The sequence below is a fragment of the Scleropages formosus genome, chromosome 4 (assembly GCF_900964775.1).
Source record: "Scleropages formosus chromosome 4, fSclFor1.1, whole genome shotgun sequence".
NCBI classification, from domain to species: domain Eukaryota; kingdom Metazoa; phylum Chordata; class Actinopteri; order Osteoglossiformes; family Osteoglossidae; genus Scleropages; species Scleropages formosus.
The window spans coordinates 17,452,702-17,471,858 of record NC_041809.1 but is presented as its reverse complement, the minus strand read 5'-3'; the positions used below and the strand labels follow the sequence as shown (position 1 = coordinate 17,471,858).

General features: G+C 47.0%; 1 protein-coding gene across 4 annotated transcripts in view; it reads right to left on the bottom strand.

Moving 5' to 3' along the window:
- Positions 1-658: 658 nt before the first annotated feature.
- cblb (Cbl proto-oncogene B, E3 ubiquitin protein ligase) overlaps positions 659-19,157 on the bottom strand; it is a 62,925-nt gene continuing 44,426 nt past the window's right edge. The window contains exons 7-19 of one of the 4 annotated variants that reach the window (XM_018755284.2): positions 16,601-16,738; positions 15,282-15,369; positions 14,513-14,644; positions 12,409-12,603; positions 11,861-12,046; positions 11,143-11,460; positions 8,180-8,271; positions 6,374-6,517; positions 6,154-6,233; positions 5,883-5,975; positions 4,705-4,857; positions 4,499-4,618; positions 659-2,913 (exon numbers count right to left, since the gene is read on the bottom strand). In XM_018755284.2, the coding sequence (XP_018610800.1) occupies positions 2,654-2,913; positions 4,499-4,618; positions 4,705-4,857; positions 5,883-5,975; positions 6,154-6,233; positions 6,374-6,517; positions 8,180-8,271; positions 11,143-11,460; positions 11,861-12,046; positions 12,409-12,603; positions 14,513-14,644; positions 15,282-15,369; positions 16,601-16,738 (1,999 nt within the window). In that variant the 3' untranslated portion in view covers positions 659-2,653. The remainder of the gene's footprint in view (positions 2,914-4,498; positions 4,619-4,704; positions 4,858-5,882; positions 5,976-6,153; positions 6,234-6,373; positions 6,518-8,179; positions 8,272-11,142; positions 11,461-11,860; positions 12,047-12,408; positions 12,604-14,512; positions 14,645-15,281; positions 15,370-16,600; positions 16,739-19,157) is intronic. The other 3 variants (XM_018755285.2, XM_018755286.2, XM_018755287.2) reach the window with 3 other exon arrangements.

The window sequence follows — 19,157 nt, the reverse complement described above, 5'->3', positions numbered from 1 at the left end:
CTGGCTCTGGGCATCACTGCCATAAAGTGTCATGGTAAATCAGCCTTCTGCTGGGGTGTAAATACACCTCAGAGCTGCTGGATCCCACTGTGGCCGGTCGCAGAAGCCCCCACCCATGCCTTGCTGTCCCTGCATCACGATGCCTGAATCAGCAGGACAGCAACCTTGTTCAGATGGTTCATGCACAGCGGGAGGCAAAGACATTAATCCAAAAACGCATTTCGGCAAGCTGCTGTTACATAAATGATTCTCTAATTTGATTTCCAGCTGACTTTTTTTTTTTAATAATTGCACTGTATTAGTCAATATAATATGCTAATATGGTAGTGTTTCCTGATGGGCGTGTCAGGAATGCACTCTGAATTCTTCTCAGACTTAGCAGCATGAAGCAGTTCATCACGTCAAAGTAATGAAAGGGACGAAGGGTCCTGCAGCTCTGCCGCCATCCGCGTTATTGATATAAACATTTCCTTCTGCAATTTTACAAACAAGTGATGATTGATAGGATTCATGCAGCCTTGGCTCTGGCAATAACTGGTATATTTCTACAACTGAAAAATATTCCACAATTTTCAAAAATGAATATTTACACAGCTGTTTAACTTCAGCAAAATCACACCATTAAAGGAAAAAACCAAATAGTTTTTAATACTGGCTTTATAAACTTTTCCTCACAATAATGGGGAGAAGGTTAATTACTGAACAATGAAAAAATACCAAGAGAAGGCTTTAATAAAGTATAAATTAATTGCACACGTCACTGTTTTACATGTTACACAAGGCATCATTTCTGACCAAAAAAAAAATCCTTACAAAAAAGAAATTGGAAAAAGAATAAGAACAGACTTGCTGTAACCTGAAGTAGGCCACCCACTTCTTGAAGGCCGGATGGAGCAGAAAAGCCACCATCAATTTCACACTTTCAAGTTTAAGACAAAACAACGGACCAGTGCAAAATAAACCTTTAAGTTACCGCTATAAACCTGAACGCAGGAGTCCAAATGCAAATGGTATGGCAACAGAGCAAAGTCCACGTAATAAATAGGTGCAGGTGAGTTGACGGTGAAGCTCCGCTCACATGAGCATTAGGTCCAGGTTCTCCGCCGCTCGCCCGCCTAATCCACGGCTAAGGGAAAAACGAGCTGGAAAAATCTTGATCGAAATAAACGCTGCGGTATTTGGAATAGTTTGCGAAGGTAAACACAGGTCCACAGAAATGACAAACTAGAGAATATTAAATATGTGCATTCTTTACTTTGATTGAGAAACTGTAGGACACCAAAGAGAAAGTGTAAACGTTCTTTACAGAGACCTGCACCCCGTGTTGAAAAGGCTAACGGCGGTATCCCATCACTGCACACAGCAGTCCTCTGTACCTGTCCAGTGGGATTCGCTTCTCGTCTCCTTCCAAATCTACAGCGGTTTAACCAGCTGTACAGCTCACGTGGCCCCGAGAAGCCACTTCCGCCTCCCAAATCCCAGCGTAACCACTGTGCATCCAAACGTTTCCCTTCCAAAACAAAACCAGTCGACTGCAAAATGAAAACTGTTCTCATTATCTGCTCCCAATTTTGGCACTTGAAGCACACGACCCATTTCACTGCATCTATCTTCTCCACACACAGAGTCAGAGAAGGTTTTATAAATAGAACATTGACAACACGAACCACACTGCAGTTTGGTGCTTCAGCTGAAATGACATGGAAAAATGGCCACCCAACACCTTTCTTTTTTTTCCCCATAATACATTCAGAGAAATGTGGGGTTGACGAGTGGTTCGCTCTTCTTCCCTGGTACATTCAGAAACGGTTGCCGGAGAACCAACCGCAGCACGTCTGGCTGATCCACATCCTACGTTGGTGAGGGTGACCATCCCAATGGAGCCCAGGAATTCCTCCGCAGACAGCAGTCCCTGCGTCTTCCTCGGCGAAGCGCGTCTTGCCGAGAGAACACGGTCTCGCGGGTCGCTCGAGCGATGCATCGCAGACACGAGGAAACAGGCTTTTGGAGGATTCGCATTCTGCAAATGTAAAGCGTTTTACTCGTCAAAGGAAAAAGCAGCAAAAATGACCCCGGAAGCTGCTCAAGTAAACGTCGTGTGACGAAAAGGGAGAGGAGTGAAAGGTTTCTGACGAGATGGTGCGCTCTGCGTTCAGAGCAGAGCTTGTCTTGTGTTTGCCGAGAAAACACTCCAGATTCAGTAGTGAAGGCCACGTGCATTACAGCTCTTTCCTGCCGGTCCTCCGTACTCTTGGGGCAGCCTCATCGACACATCGTTGCGCTCATTTAAAGCGTAGAAAGATTAAGTAACATTACGAAGGACACTACGGATATGATGGAGCCCATAGGCGACCCCGGCACCTCGCATGCAGAGGCCGGGGCCTTAAGGCAGCACCAGCAGCAGAAGAGGAGTGAGACGGTGCGCCGGCACCAGCAAGCTCACCACACGGCAGCAACAAATAGCCAGCGGCTCACTGTAAACAACGATTTTTCACAGGCATCCCCCATCCCACCCCCACAGTATGGCCCCTCTGTAAAGCCGGGGCCAACTAGCTTTGCGCAGCTCAAGGTCCACGCCGGACAGCTGCATGGATTCTCCTCGCCTCTGATGGCACCAGTGCGCACCGGACGCCCCGCTTGGCTCTCGGGAGGCTCACAGGTTCAGACGGGGGGCCACCAGCGCAAACTCTCTCAGGATGTTCCTGGCCACGTCCACCTTGTTCTGGGCAATCATCAAAGCCCGCTTCACGTCCTCGAAGGAGTAACCCTCGCCCATCAGCTTGGCGATCTTTGCATCCACGTTTTCTCCGCCTGGCTCCTGGCTCTGCACCTTCCTCTGATGGACTTCCGGAGGGGTCCTTCGCGGCTTGGGCTTAGGCGGCCGGGCCGGTGCCTGTACGCTGTCAGCTGCCACTGTGAGAACAGCAGCAGACTGGTCAGTAAGAGCTCACAATTCTTCATCTAAGAGGATTCCAAATCATGCAACTGTGTTGCTTTCTTTCCGGAAATATGACAGAATGAGATATTAAGTATAAACTAAAACATACCACAACACCATCCACTGCCTTTTTTACACTTGACCGAACGCAACTGGGACTGGAAGTCAGTCCGTAAACTCAGAATTGTTCCGAAGTCCACCTGCTACCTCACAATCAATAAAATCTTAATAATAAAGCATAACCCTTTGATTTATTTATGGGTTGCATACTGTTAAAGACATCAGATAAAGCTAAAATGTATTGAAAATTCACTATAAGACTATTTATATTCTCTGTTTTTGTCAAGAGCTCAAACAGAGCAATGCATCTGTTCCTCTATATTGGAAGCATCAGGCATCATACAGGATATAACATGTACACCAGTTTGTTATCTTTTATTAACGGGAAGCAATGCTAAAGTCTACTTTAAAATGACTGAAAACAAAAAAAAAAAAAACCCATTATATCCAGAACCACTTATTCAAAGTACTGTGTTCTGTTTTATGCATTTATTTACATTTACACTTAATCATTTAGCAGACACATCTCCAAAGAGACATACATCTCAGAGAAAATACAACGGGTGCATTACATTAGGAAAAAGAGACATAGTTGCAGACGTGTGAATCTTAAGTAAACCTAGTTTGTTTCCTTCCACTTTATACACCGATGTTCATCGCACAAGTAGGTGCACTAAACTGAAGATAGACCAATCCTGATAAATATTAAAAAAAAAAAAAAAAAAAAAAAAAAAAAAAAAAAAAAAAAAAAATTTTGTAGGAGGTTAAGGGTACAAACATTTACATACAATAGGGGAGTAGCGGCTGTGTAAAGGCTTATCTGGGCATGATCATAAAGTTACGGTACATGAACATTTACACCATACAAAAGTGTTATACACTGGTAACAGAACTATGTTTCTCCTGCGCATAAGGCAATTCAGGAGAAGGAAATAAAGGAGAGTCACTTACAGTATAATAGAGAAGCGCATGGGGAGAATGAGTTAAAAAGTGTTTCACCTGAAATGCCGACCATGTGTCTCACTAACGTCACAAAACTGGCCGCAAGGAAGCCGCAAACGCATTACATAAACAAGTCTGCAGTCAAAATAGCACAATAGAAATACACTTCTGTTGATTCAACAGCTAATTTCTGGAAATAACACAAATTAAATATGCCAGCTGTGATGACTTTGTGAGGTGCCCACACACCCCTCACTCCTCAGCTTGAGCTTCTATTCTACCAGTGTGCGTTTTGCTGTTTCCCTAATGCTGGAAAGCAGAACTGTAGCCCATTGTGTGCACTGCAAAGAAATTTTAGAAAACAGACAAAGCAGCAAAGAAGTGCAACTGAAGATAAACGTGGAGACATTTCCATCTCCTAAAATCACCTTTGAAAAGTCAAATGTTCGTAAGGCAAGTGTATATACAAGAGTTCAAAATACGCTAAAAGTACAACAATGTGAGCTCGAACTATCTGAGTGCAAGTGTTGTGTGCGTGTCCTTGTTGGAGAAAGACACCTTTGTTGGGTGGGAGCTGGTCGTACTCTTGGCAGCCTCGTGACGGCGGCTTCATGTTGTCCCCCGTCTGCCTCCTTACTGGGGGCTGCGGCGTCCCGCTCAGTAAGTCCGGAAAGTGATCTGCAAAACGAAGTGGTCCCCACACTGAGCTTCTGTCCACTGGGACCAGATGCGGAGGAGAGGAGGTGCGGGTGCAGAAAACTCACCAGTGTGCAGAAGGAACGGGTCAGGGTCCGAAGCGGGACGGGGGGCCCGGGTGCAGGATGGCGACGAAGACAGATCTGACAAACTGTGGCGGATGGGCGGAGGGGGAGGCGGCGGCTGTGATGGAGGCAGGTTGTTGAAGAGGTCCTCCGCTGCTGCGACAAAAGACAAAAACAGAGGACGTGAGGACAAGTTTGACTCACAAAATGTCCTTCCCACTAGATGGCGCTAACACACCTCAATATCTGAAAGACCACCCGGAGACAACAGCACAACTCACAAATAATTCATCGATAACTCTTTTCAGCAAAGAGAATGACTCCTTTTTCGGCTTTTACAGGACCAGTTATGGGCTACACAAGTCATGCAAATTTCCCCATTCTCTTGCTAATCTCCTTTTCTGGCACTGAACAGAAATACCTCTAGCATCGGAATATAATGACAATAAAACAGGAAGATATCGCAGTCAAATAGGTGATAGTACACAAATCTTTCCTATTCTAGAGTGACATATAAATTGTATTTTAAGAAGCTTAAACCTGGCACCCAATTAATTTCATATCACTCATTACAGACAAAATTAATTTTACTAATTTACCTATTATTTCTCAATTTCCCCAGCCCACATGATTTAAATCTACATTCATATTTATTCATTCTGGTTATTTATAATTTTCTCCAAAGCAACAGTATTAAGCCACTTAAAATCATTAACCCATTTATATACAGCTGAGTAGTTTTTACTGGAGAAATTTACAGCAAGTACATTGCTCAAAGGTTCTACAGCAGGAGCCAACAGCTCAAACCACTATGCCACCTGCTGCCCCAGATTTTTGTGCATTCTGATCAGCTAATCAAATAAAATGAAGCTGCGGTAAAAAACATGGCAACAGCAGCAGCTCTGTACAGCAAGCAGGCAGAATCACAACTCGCATAATCAGAGGACAAGACAAAAGCGGCCTTATTTGTCATTTTGTATGACTGAAATAGAATCCCAAAACAGACTCACGTACACACTTTCTCTCTCTCACACACCACACACACACACACACACACACACACACACACACACACACACACGTGCACAGTGAGATGTTCTGTTCTGAGATCTCGAGGAGCTGAAATGCCAGTCAGGGAGGTCTTGGAGAGAACATCTGGCTCAGGCAGGGGTATTGGCTACCTGTAGGGGGCAGTAGAATGTCGTAGTCTGAGGGCGTCCTGTGCTGAAGGGGCAAGAGGGCCGCATGTGACGGCACACACTCAAAGTGAGCACCTGGGAAACACAAGAAGAGGTTAAACTGTTCCAGGATAAGCAGCGGGTCCTAGAGTGCATCTCGCCGTCGTCTATAGATATTCCCTCCTGTGGCTGCTGCTGTGGGCGTGATGTCGCCACACACACACACACACACACACACACACACGACAGCTATGCCAGGGCAGGGGAGCCTTACCACTCTCCAAGGCCTTGAGACGCTGTCCCTCTGTACAGTGCTCTGAGGAGCCGTTGATGAACGGGCTGTTCTCTAGGCTCCTGGAAGTAGACGCCAGGAGGGGGCACAATGTGTGAGCATTTCCTGACTCTACTGCTTACCCTCCTGCTCCTCATCCCTGTGGCCAAGCGATACCGTGGCATATGCAAACCAACAACTGGTTATGTGAGGGGTGCACTACCTGGTAGGGATGTGGACAGAGATGCAGACCGGGGGTTGGGTCAGCACCATGGGGTGGGACGAGGGGATCTGGTACTCATCTTCCTCACGGTCCATCACGGCGCGGGGCCTCTCGATGATGGGGTTCGTGAAGGGGTTGGGGTTCCTGAAAGTTACGGTGAGCAGTAGAGGGTGGTCAAGAAATCTGCGAGAAAGTGTATTTATTCCTTGAGCCAAACCTTTCTCCAAAGTCACTTACACTGATTTACCCCATTTATAAAGCTGGGGAAAATCAGGGTAAGTACCTTGGTCAAGGGTATAACATCACGATGCAGGATGTAAACCTGGGACCTTGGAGTCCAAAGGAGGCAACAGCTCTAACCACCGCGCCACCTGCTGTCCTGAACAAGGATGGAGCCTGAGAGAGACAAAGTGACACCAGTGCTGCTCTTCATGTCACTTTCTGGGGGTGGAGGGGAAGGTAATGTGCAGTCACGGGTTCAGCAGCTCGGGACAGGATGTGGAAACTGGTTAGTACGTGTTCAGCACGACCCACATTAGTGTCAGCGAGCGCTGGGCTCGCCTCCATTTAATCAGATCTGAACACTGGTCACCCTCCAAATCCTGGCTTTCTCATCACGGGTGTCACAACGAAGCCGCCGTGGCAGAGTGCCATGCGCCGTGTTCGATACGCGATACGCTACTGTAATCGGACTCTGGTGTACTTATTAAACCGCAGTCATGGGGCCTTGAGGATGAGCGAGGATTTGAATGCAGCTCAGCGTGAACGCGGGCAGCACGTCTCGGAGAGAGAGAGAGCGCAGGTCTCATCTTTAGAGGCCTCTAAAGCCCGGTCCTGATCCGAGGGAGAGAGGCAGCCTCAGCAAAGCAGGCTCAAAATGTGGGACGTCAGCTGAGCACGTGGTGGGGCCGCGTGGGGCCAGCAGACGGGGGACGGGACAGGAGCAGCACTAAGTGGAGCAAGCAGACCTGCTCCCCGTGGAGGAGAGTACGCTGTGTGCTTCCACTGGCACACTTCAGCACCGCAAAGAGATCCCAGCACCTCTGCTGTCCACTTCTGACTCCACGGTATAACCTAGCTGCCACAGCTGTGGTGTGGGTCTCTCTCTGACTGAAGTGTATACCGGCTTGTGCAAAGCTGCAGAGGATTCCGGGTGGCCTGAGACAAGAGTCTTAACATCAATTGAAAATATTTTTAACAGCAAAATAAATTGTTTATGCACCTTTGTGACGTCATGTCCAATGCATTCAAACGGCAACAGGAGATCGTGTACAGTCCGCTCGAACGGAACCTAGGGGTCAGCGTGGACAGGACTCTCGCTTTCATCTAACAAGGTGGAATCTGGAATCAATTACTGTTTCCGTTCGGCACGACTTGTTTATCCGAGGAGCTACGACGACTTGGAAAAGGAGGAGCCAAAGCGTCCGTCCAGATCCGGAGCGCCAATGGACAGCGTGTCCTGTACGATTCTCCACAGAAAGCAGACCCAAAGCCCTCGGAAGCAGAACCGAAGCAGAAGAGCGCCCCCGGCGCTGGTTCATGGCGAGACCGAGATGGAAGTGTGAAGGTCCTCAGTGCTCTTCATTAGTGCAGATACACAGATCTGTCCTGCAAGGCTCACGGCTACCAGCGAAGATCTGGAGAAAGAACAGCGAGCCACGGGGCACAGATGGTGCTGGTCACGGGTGGCTTGCGTGGGGGAGCAGGGTGTGGTGCTGCACATTCTGCTAGAGGAGAGACGCCCACAGCACCCCTCTGGGGCCGTGGAAAGGAGAGCGAGAGTGAGCGAGAAAGAAAGAGACTCACTTTGGGCCGCTGGTGTGGGCAGGCGGGGGAGGGGAGTGCCGCAAGGGGGGGACGTCGTACTCCTCACAGGTCAGCAGGCCGTTGGGGAAGGGCTGGGGGAAGGGAAAAACCAAGAAACAGTCAAAACCTGAGCAAGGGAGAGAGGTGAAGCCACACTGGGAGACCTCATCCCCCCACTTCCTGGAAGAGATGCCAGCGATAAGGCCTCCAAGGCCAACAATCGATTGTCCCTTAATTGTTTAATAGCCCGGGGGCGGGGAGAGCGGCCTGCAGCAGTCCGTCTGCATTCACCAAGAGCCTCGTCCACCCATTCATCCCATCTACGTTTTCCCGTTCACCTGGGGCGCTGCCGTTCAGCCACACGCTGTCCACAGGCGTAATGTGCCCCACACAGGAAGTGCAATTTCTCTAACAATCCATCCAGTTGGTCACCCTCGCCTAAACCACGGTCATTACAGCTGACAAGGCGAGTCTGTCTGGTTCATAACGGTTCATCCTTGTCCACCCCAGTCCGCCCTAGTCCAAACACTCCATCAGAAGATCATGGTCGTTTTACCCCTAGGAAAGGGCAGGGGCAGGAGAGGGGCGGCGGCACGCAGGAACGTGGAGCAGCTGTGCGGGAAGCCGGGGGAACATTCTAGAGTGTGAATGACAGCAACCGAGACAGATCAGGAAAGCAAGTTTCTATGGAGACACGTGCTGCGAGAGCACTGTACTCTCCTGCTGTTCTGAAGATACTTTTATACAAAAGATTAAACTCATCTAGCATGTTACAGCTCTGATCAATTTATATGCAGTGTCAGTCAAAAGTTTGAGTACACCTGGGCAACAAGGACAGACTGTATGGGACAGACTAGACAGAAGCGTGAAGGCAACACATCCTACTTCTCTGGGAACTGCTGCAGAGGAGTTGGGAGGAGCTGCTGGCTCGTTTCCTGATCAAAATTGTTAACTGAACACCTTGTGCACGAAAATAATTCCAGCAAGATGCGTTCACATTTTTCACCGGAGCTGTACTTGGAGATTTCACGGAATCAAATCCAGTTAAATATCTCACTCAGGCAGGGAAGCTGGTTTTAATGCTATGCTCCACCTGTGCTCCACTGGGGGTTGAGCATTTTCTTCCGCTTGAAAAATTAACATTTGACCTGCATGACAATTCAGAGGAATTCCGAAATGTCTGGATAAACAGAACTTTCTACACAGGGCTCCCACACCTGTGAAATACTGCAGCCTTTTAACCTTCTGCCCTTGATTTATGTACGTGGATGTAATTTAAATAATCGGTCAGGGGAGGAAGGACCTCAGATGAGAATTAACCTTGCAAATGTCAATCAGGAGTCCAGCTCCTTAACCACTGTATCACCAGAGCTGAGAAGGGATCTCAGATGCTACCCTCCAACCACTGCTGTGAGGATTACTGAGATTTGGAGGAGTGGAGAGCCAAAGAGGGGGCAGAGTCCTGTAGCTTCTGTGGCTGCCATCAAGCAGGCGAAGCTTCGATGCAACAGGCAAGGAAGAGCGCCAGCACAGATCTGGGTTAAATCATTGATAAACACAATACAGAGCCAGCAAACACACATCCTAGGATAACGTGCCTGAGAGCAGATCCCTGCACACACCCAGATCTGCACTAGATCAGGTTTTAAAAAAAACAAAAAAAAGCCTGCAGAGCTTTCACTCCAACAGAAACAGAAAGCTCATGCATTATGGGATCGATGCCAGTCTCTGCTCTTTTCCCATAAAGTCACCTCCATTTGCCCGAGGACCCGTTATGTTTTATGTTTTTAAAGCTAAAACCTGGATGCATATCAATGACATTTCTTTCGCTGATCGCACACTATAACACATTTACATTTATTCACTTAGCAAATGCTTTTCTGCAAGGTGACTTACAACAGCTGCTTTGCACACTAAGCTGCTTACAATGATTTACTCATTTATACAGCACGGTGATTTTTACCATATCGTTTCAATCCGAATACCTTGACCAAGGCCACATCAGCAAGAGGTAGATTCAAACCCAGGTCCTTCTATTGCTATACGGCAGATCTCACTTCTACACCACCTGCTGCTCCCAACAACACATAGTTAAACTGCTCCTTCTTTGTCTTCCTCACATTATTATGACTTATGATTATGGTTGTGACTATCTCAGTAAACAGTGCATGGGGGATATTGCTGACCTCAAGTGACCTTGCAACAGCTGGAGCTGAGATGATCGGGGGGCAGAGGGTGAGCCATACTGTCAGTGAGAATCTACATCAAGCTCCCTGTGGAGCATCCACTGAGGGCCACCCTGGTCCAGAGACCATGCACATCCTCATGGGCACAGGAAGAAGGGTCCAGACGGAGGGCATTAAACCCCCAGCAGCAGGACAGCTGGTTGCTCTTCTCCTAGGGTGTGTAAGTGCCCGCCCCCCTTAATCTAAACCTACCTGATGCCAAACACACAAAGAGCTGCAATTTGGAATGTTTATACACAAGGCCAGGCATCTTCATATTGTGAATATGCAATGTTTTTAATAAATTAAAAATAAATAAATAAATAAATAAATAAATAAATAAATAAAGTCAGGTGAAAGTGCAGTGATGGCCACTGCGGTGACTTGGCGCTCGGGGGAGCATGGCGAAACACAGTGTTCTGCCAAAATTCACAGCCCAGAACAACAAGGACTCGGAACATGGAGGTTGCTAAGTAACCGACCCGTGAAAAGAGCCACATTTTTTCCTTAAATCATTAAAACCAAAATGTGAGAGCAGCTGAGACTCGAGGTATCAATGCACTTGGTAACTGATAGAGTGAAGCTGACGTCTAACCCCCCCTCCGCCCCCCTTTTTTAACTGGCTTTTAAAAATGTGTTTTCACTCCATTTCACTCAAGTGCCCCGTGCCACTGATGAAAGCACGGTATTCTGGTCGGGAGCACATGACAACATGACAGAGAACCATGGTTCCCTCACCTTGCCCACGTCACTAGGGCCATCTGAGCGGGGGTGGAGCCGTCCGTTCAAGTGGGAGGGAGCGGAGTGGCCCAGCTTGGGGGAGCGGTCGGTGCCGATCCGGCATTCTGTCAGGGGGCTCTCTTTGGGACACCAGGCTTCAGGGGGCAGCTGAGGGTCTCTGGGCAAGCCTGTAGCGGGAGTGGGGCCCCAGGCAACACGGCTGTCCAGGGCCATGGGAGGCGGCCTCTCAGGGGGTGGCGGTGGAGGCGGGTCCCTCTGTGGGGGCGGAGGAGCCGGAAGGGGCTTATCCTGCTTCCTGGGCATCCCGGGAGATGACTGAGGAAAGAAAAAGGAGGGTGGAGCACACATTTATAAAGCACTTATAATTGTCTAGTTATTTATCATTTTTTCCTTCTTAAACAGTGTACATATAACCAGTCTTTTGTTTTTTTTTTACTGTCGTGTTTTTCCTCTGGCTTATGGAGAGGTTACTTTTATCTAATTTACCTTGTCAAAATGGATATGTCTGGACTACTGTGCTTCGTCCCACTGATGCATTTTAAAGTCAATCTGAAAATGTGTGTATTCTGTTTGCTGATGACTGAGCCAATATGCTACCAATAACGTCACGTGTTGTTTTCATTGCCTAGTTATTCTGTTGCGGCATGTGGAGAGTGTGAACCAGGGTTCTGCTGAAGGACACTGATGGCAGTGGACGTGCCGGGTCAACGCTCACCTTGGGGGAGCCGGTGGGGCTGGCTGACGGGGAGCGGATCGCACCCTTCTGGATGAGGTCCAGTCGAGGGGGCACAGGCGGCAGGCTCAGATGCTGGATGTTTGCAGGGTCCTGGAGGGGCTTCCTTCGCTGGGCCAGCGGTGACGAGTTTGGCGACATCACTGGAGAGTTCTGACGGTCTGCAGACTGACAGCACACACAATGACAGTTCTTAATGCGAGCTATTTCCCAGCGTCCTCCTCTCCAGCATAAGACACTTAAGAGGACAGAATCATTTTGCTGTCTAAGTGGATAACGCCTCAGGGTCAATATCCATTTTAAAAAGCTCCTTGAGATATTTCAATGACAGAAAACTTCAGACAGATTTAGAGCACAAATCTTCATACTGCACTGAAAAACATCTTTGTGGGCTCTGTGAGGGATCTTCGTTACTTGGTAACAGGTGTGGGTCAGGACAAAAGCAAAGCCACTTGTCCATGAGACCAAGCTGTGCTTTAAGCCTGTTCTTGCGTGTAACGTGCCGAAACGTACGGGGCCAAAGCAGCTACCTTGCGCACGGACACCAGGCCAAGCAGTGGCTCCTCGCGGTCGTCGTCGTCATCCAGGTCCAACATGGGCGAGGTGAAATGGTCCATGAAGATGCACTTGGCGCCTTCGTTGCGTGGGTCGAAAGGGTCCACGATGATCGGCTCCGTGCCCTTGATCTCACAGCGGCAGAACGGGCAGCCCTGACCATCTGACTCCTGCGGGTTATAGAGGGACGGGGATAAAGTCCAGCGTCAAAAATAACCCTCGCGGCCTGGACAGGCGCCAGCGCCACTCAAAGCAATTATAGGAGAAAACGAAGCATGAATTATCTAGTAAACATGTGCGCATTGTTCCGGGGCTCTGTAGCCATGAGGAAGCGTTTGTGAGATGGGATCTGAGGCAGAGAGGAGATTGCAAACAGCTGCTTTCCTGCAAGACACGTGGTTCCAGTCAGGGCGACCTGCGGGCCTTAACAGAACACACTCCATTTCCCCGTATAGAAGAACATGTGGCGAGCGTGCTGTCAAACACACACGCACTGTTTCAAGGAAGCGGTGCTGTCATCTCATTGAAGGGTTCGATCACAGCGGGTAGAAGATCCTTTTAATAAATAAATAAACATAAATGGACTCATCCTCCACCACGACACCCCCCTCCCCGTCTTTTTTTTTTTTTTTTTAAATTAGAATCCCGCTTCAATTTTTCACAAGAACAAAAGGCAACTGCTGCAGCCATCTGCTGTGCCATTTCTGAACGGCATCAAAGAATTGTTTGAAATATTATTCCAATTAGTCACTGAGAGACACCATTAAAGCTGGCCACAGATAAGGTGGCGTTGATCACTGATCACTTACGGTACAAAAAGCCTCGATGTGGCTTAAAGCCGCATTCACTCAGTATTTTCCTACAGGATCACATGTGACGCGCGGATTTCCACACGCAGCGTCCACTATGAAGCTCTTCTGTTGATAAGTTACTATTTGCTCACATGTAAAGTGTAACATCTGCAAACTAGCCAGAAACGTTAATGATTTGGCTAACGGGAGGCCCCCTTGACGGCGGCACCAGATTCGAGCAGGGAGCACGAGTTCAAAGGGGAGCGCTCAAACCGTGCGCCCGCCACAAGATGAGAAATCCAGGAAATGCAGTCAGCATCTGCGTTATAGTTCTGATCGTGACAGGAAACGTAGACCCCCAGGCCCCCAAAAGAGCCGCGCAGAAAAGCAAACGTCCTTGAACCTACAGCGCCAACGCAGGGGAAAAGACGCGAGCATCACAGCCCTTGAAGAAGCGCGGTAACACCGACAGGCCCTTGCAGTAACTCCATAGGGATTTGTGACTGTTGCACTTTCTTTTTTTTCCTCGCAAACAGCAAAAAATGACAAATATCTCGAGCTGCAATAATCATAACACAAAAGTGAGAGAGGTCAGCACTTGAACTGCACTAGTGCCAATGAAGGAGGAAGTGATTCATCAAGAAACATGTTTATGTTTGAGACGCATCCAGCTCCCGTGTAGCTATTGAGAGCGCTGCCGAGCGCTAGACTGCACAGAATATGTCGGACCGTGCATTAGACTGCGTCCAACTCTGCACTAGACTGTGTCCGACTGCGCATCAGACTGCGTCAAACTGAATTAGAATGTCACACTGTATATCAGACTGTGTTAGAATGTGTCAGACTGTGCATTAGACTGCGTCATTGCGCATTAGACTGTGCCCTATGGCTGTGACTGGTGAAGAGGCCATGAAGACAAAGCCCTGCACACAAAGCTTGCAAACAGCAGGTCTGTATTCACCGGGCCGAAGGTCATTAAAAGCCATTAAAAGTTAATGAAAGATTACACCCTAGTTTAAGTTTATTTGCCCTCAAGTTCAGACAGACTTGTGTTGAGTCAAATTGTTTTCAACAAAGTTCAATGTTTTTCAAAGCAGGAAGTACGTGCAACAATTTTTTTTTTTCTTTTTTTTGAAGTATTAAAGCGAAGCAAAAAATTTTGTGTCAGCAACATTTAACGAGGCTGGTTGACCACAGACCTCCAGTAAGCAGGGACGATTGGGCTCGCTACACAGATCATGGCGATACCACACTTTTTTCGCACAGTTAGTGGTGGAGCTGCTCGCACCTGCCATGCCGTGAGACAGGACGTGCACATGAGGTGTCCACAAGGCTCGATCTTCACGTCCTTGTCATTCTCCGCACAGATCTTGCACAGCTGGAAGGTGGACCCCATCTCGCAGTAGAGCTCATATTGCTCCTGGTTTACATGGAAAGAGCCGTAAACGCCGTTAACTGACAGAAAAGCATTTATAGTAGTGTTAACTGGTTATATATCTACATTTATTCATTCAGCTGACAAACTTCTCCAAGCAACCTAATACGGTATTTACAGTAATTCACCCATTTATACAGGTGGGTCATTTTTTTTTTTTTTTTTTTTTTTTTTTTAAAAACAGGAGCAGTTCAGGGTAAGTACCTTGCGCAATGGTGCTACAGCAGGATGCGCAATATGAACCTGCAGGCCCTAAGTCCAAACACAGCAGCTGTAACCACTATGGACCTGTCATATCCATATCAATAGAGGTCGTCATTTTCCATAAATAAAAGTTGCTCAAATGCACTACAGCAGGAGATGGGATTCCAGCCTGCAACTTCTGGGTCCAAAGGCATCAGATCTAACCACTACGCCACCTGCTGCCCAATGGTCATTGCTGTTTAGAGCCCCAAATAACAATGTCCTAAATCCAAGCATACATATCAAGTTCCCTGGGACAACATGAACATGGCAAAAAAGAAACAATGCAGTCCAGTTGCCATGGTAACAATATCAAGTACATCAACAACCAACACCCTGCCGTCCAGATACAGCGGACTAGCGTGGTGACAGAACTGACCTGCGTGACTTTGATGTGGTCGTGAGGAGTGGGCTCGCACAGACCTGTAAGATCCGGGTTGTAACTGCGTCCATCGGGGAACAGGTAACTGGAAAGGGAAGGGAAGGAAAGGGGGAGAGATCAGCAGGTAAACCTTTGGTACTTTCAGTTTCGGCACAGATTCTTTTTTTGCTGGATTTGAAAAGCAGACGGGAACACGGCGCGGGGTGCTGGTGCTAACACACAGTAGAACTAACGCGTTTTCACACGCAATTGCACTCTTGGCGTTTGTGTGGGCAGCTGGCAAGAAGCAGGGCCACCTCCGCGCCGCTCACGTCGGCGGGCCCTCTACCGCTGAGCTGGGGCACCGCGTCCATCGGCACCGTGACTAAGTGTTTGCTCACAAGACGGGAACGAAAAAAAACCTGCAGGCAAACAGAGCCAGGAAGGGGTGGCACTTTGGGCAGAGCTTCACGACCGCAGTTAGCTTAGGGAGTGGAAGCCATTTGCGTTGTGTTTGCCTACGGCCGAGGACACGGCCGAAGGAGCTCACCTAGATGGCGATCCCGTAATTACAAAATACCTCTTATGGCATAAAGTCACACAATATTATTGTCTGCTCAAAGTTATTTTGTGCTGTTTGGACATATTTTTGTTGAAAATTAAACACAGTTCATGTAAAAACACTGATGAGTAATTCAATCAACCCATCAATCATTAAACAAAATAGAAAATCCAAACTGGAAAAACATTGAAGTTTTAATACAACATTAAAAAAATAGAGAAAAAAAACTGACAAAATGACAAAAAAAGAAATCTAACAAAAACTTTTAAAAAAATGTATTGGCATGTTACGGAGCCCCTGGGTGTTTAACCGCTGTTAACCAGCCAGTCGTTGGTATTCAGCGCAGTGCATCAACAGCCAGTACAGTAGTCATTACCATATCAGTGTGTGGTATTCCTAGCTCCAGACTCCACGTCAGCCGTCATACTGGTTTCCTGATTCATGAAAGAAAGGCGATCCACGTGGTTTTTTTTTTTTTCCCCTTTTAATTTAGTCAACCGATGATGTGGAGGAATGGCATTAAGCAACAGGAGCTGAGCCGCATGTCGTCATGTGTTTCCAGGAACATTCTGTGGATGGTCTCAGCTTAATAGTTCAAAGAAAAGCGGGACTCCGGCCCACATATACACACACCCTCCGTCACATGAGAAGCATTTCACACGCACTACTGTTTTCCGCAGCCAAAGACACAGACCTGCGAAACATTTTAAATCAATTCCCAAGCTGTGAAGAGCCTCTCAGCTTCCCTCCCTCCTCCCCGTAGTGCGATACTTACAAGCCCTCCCTACAGCCGTCAATGAGAGCCTGGAACAGGGGCTTGTTGTGTGGGATGGTCTGCAGGATGTTGCCATCGTTGGTCACGTAGCCGATGGCCCACTGGCCCAGGCGGGTGCAGCTTAGCCTGAAGATGTAGCTGGTTGTGACACATGGGGGTGAGGATGGAAACGGAGGTTTCATTAGTCAGAGCACAGGTAAAGACCCCATGGGGGAGGAAGACACCCTGCTCAAACCCTGCCAGGCTGGTTCATGCGCCTCTGAGTCACCGTTCATGGGCAAGCTGTTTTCCTGCCACAGCTATTTAAGGAGGCCTGTCAAACTGTGCGACCACAGCACACGGCCAGGCAGAAGCATGTTTCCACAAGCGCAACAATCACTGCATCAATCCTGGCAACACTGTGCCCGTCTCTACTCCAAAACAAGAGTCTATAGGCAGCCAACTTCCTCAGTCCTGCCTCGTCTGTATAATCAACTTATTTCTATATTTGTTTCTTGCTGTACTTGTCAAAAAAAACACAATAAACATGCTGCTTCTTCTACTGTTGTCTGAATTATTTTTTTTTTAATACACGACACATATTCAACATGCACTGCGGCACTTACACCGGCACTCGAACGAGATATTCTATAAAAATACTGCAAGCAGAACTGGCGATTGTTTCAGTTATTTTGAAACAGCATTACACTGTATTAACACACTATATACAGTGGCTCCTCACCCTACAAACACAACTGGAACTCTGTTACAAAGTTGATCTGTTTACCACTTTGTCACATTCAATAAAAACAACATAATACAGACGTCCCTCGATTTGTCTCTATGTAAAAAAAAAAAGTACGGTACGGTAAGTGCCGAGTCGAAGCCGACCCATAGCGACCACTCGCGTGGTTTTCAAGGCAAGTCAAGGGAGGAAACAGAGGAGGGTTGCCAGGTCCTTCCTCTGCATGGCGGAGGAGGAAAAGACAGGGCCACCGCACCCCAAGCAGGATTCGAACCCCAGACCTTCCACACAGCAAGGCACCGGCCAAACCCACTGCGCTCCCCACGTAAAAAAGTACATAAAGCTAAAATAAAGAAATACTCCAACAACTGTACTATTTTCAAACTATATTACAAATAAAACTCATTTTAAAATTCTGTCAACAAAATATCTCCTTTTTGCCTGTCAGCCTCTGGATACTTTCGACTTTTTGTTGTCTACACAACCGACAGAAGATTAATAATACAACGTAACTTAATTTATTGATGCGGTAGGTTCTGTAAAAATCTTGGACGCAGACATAGCTATAGTAAATAAAAATATTTTAAGACTTTCAATTTTTTATTAACTTCAAGAAACACTAAAACTATGGTAAAATAAGTGCAAAAAAAAAAAAAAAAAAAAAAAAAACCTCTTCTCTAAACAGTCAAACAAACAAGAACTATTCTGCACCAGCTGTTGGCAGATTCATTCCACATGGGCAGCATTTGTCATCTTACTATTGAGGACCAACACTCAAAAACAGCAGACACAAGCTGTAAACACTGTGAAAATGAGTGTAAACACCGTGGTATTCCATATGTCATGTGTTTTACAGACAGCTATTGGCTGGAAGCGAAAAACACAGGTTGCTTTTGAAAAATCCAGAAATTAGACTGGTGCAAAGACAGTTCAAATAAGCAAATTGCAAAATGTTTGTATTTTTAAAAATTTAAAACTGAACGTTTCTAACATGAGGAGTCAGTATATGAGTGCAGATTCCCTATATATTACACTGTGCAGTTGGGTTGTATATTAAAGTGTGTAGATACCATTTTAACTGCACTGCGTACACACCCTGCGTGTCCCACTACGCACAACAGCGCTGCCTCTTCCTGCCGAATTCTGCCATCGTGAGAACAGGATGCACATTCCCAATCAGGGATTGTCACTGGGATCACTTTATTATATTAGTGCTATTTTTAATCCACCCAGTGAATGAGCTATTCTGTTCAATGTGATTAAACACATAAGGCCAGCTTGTCCTATAATGCAGCACGCTAAGCCCTTCCTGACACGCTTCACGCCGAGTTGAACACTGCTTTCCGAGTGTATGCTTTCCCATTTTGCGATTGTCTCGCTGGATGCCTAATTATTAGCTTAAAAAAGATCAGGGTAAAACAAAAAACCAAATCATAATTTATAAAATAATTGGATAGACCAATTACTACAACACAAATACATGAGAAATGGTCTGAATCTTAAAATTCACTAATTACCCCAGTTCATTAACGCATGCACGTAAGATTAATTAATTGCAATCATTATCCTAGTAAATGGAACGCAACAATTCACACGCTCAGGGGTGCGGGGTGAGTCAGTTCAGTGAAACAAGACTGATTTAAAATCAGCGTGCTTTATTGCAAAAATGTTCGGTTGAATCTGAAACACATTCATTTCAGGAGACGGTAATCTGATGGGAGACAGTTACAGGAGCAGCTTCCTCCAGGGACAACTGTGTCTTGGAGCAAGTGGACTGATGTGACCATCCGCGGTCTGTCACAGCGTAATTACCATCACCGTATCTCATTATTT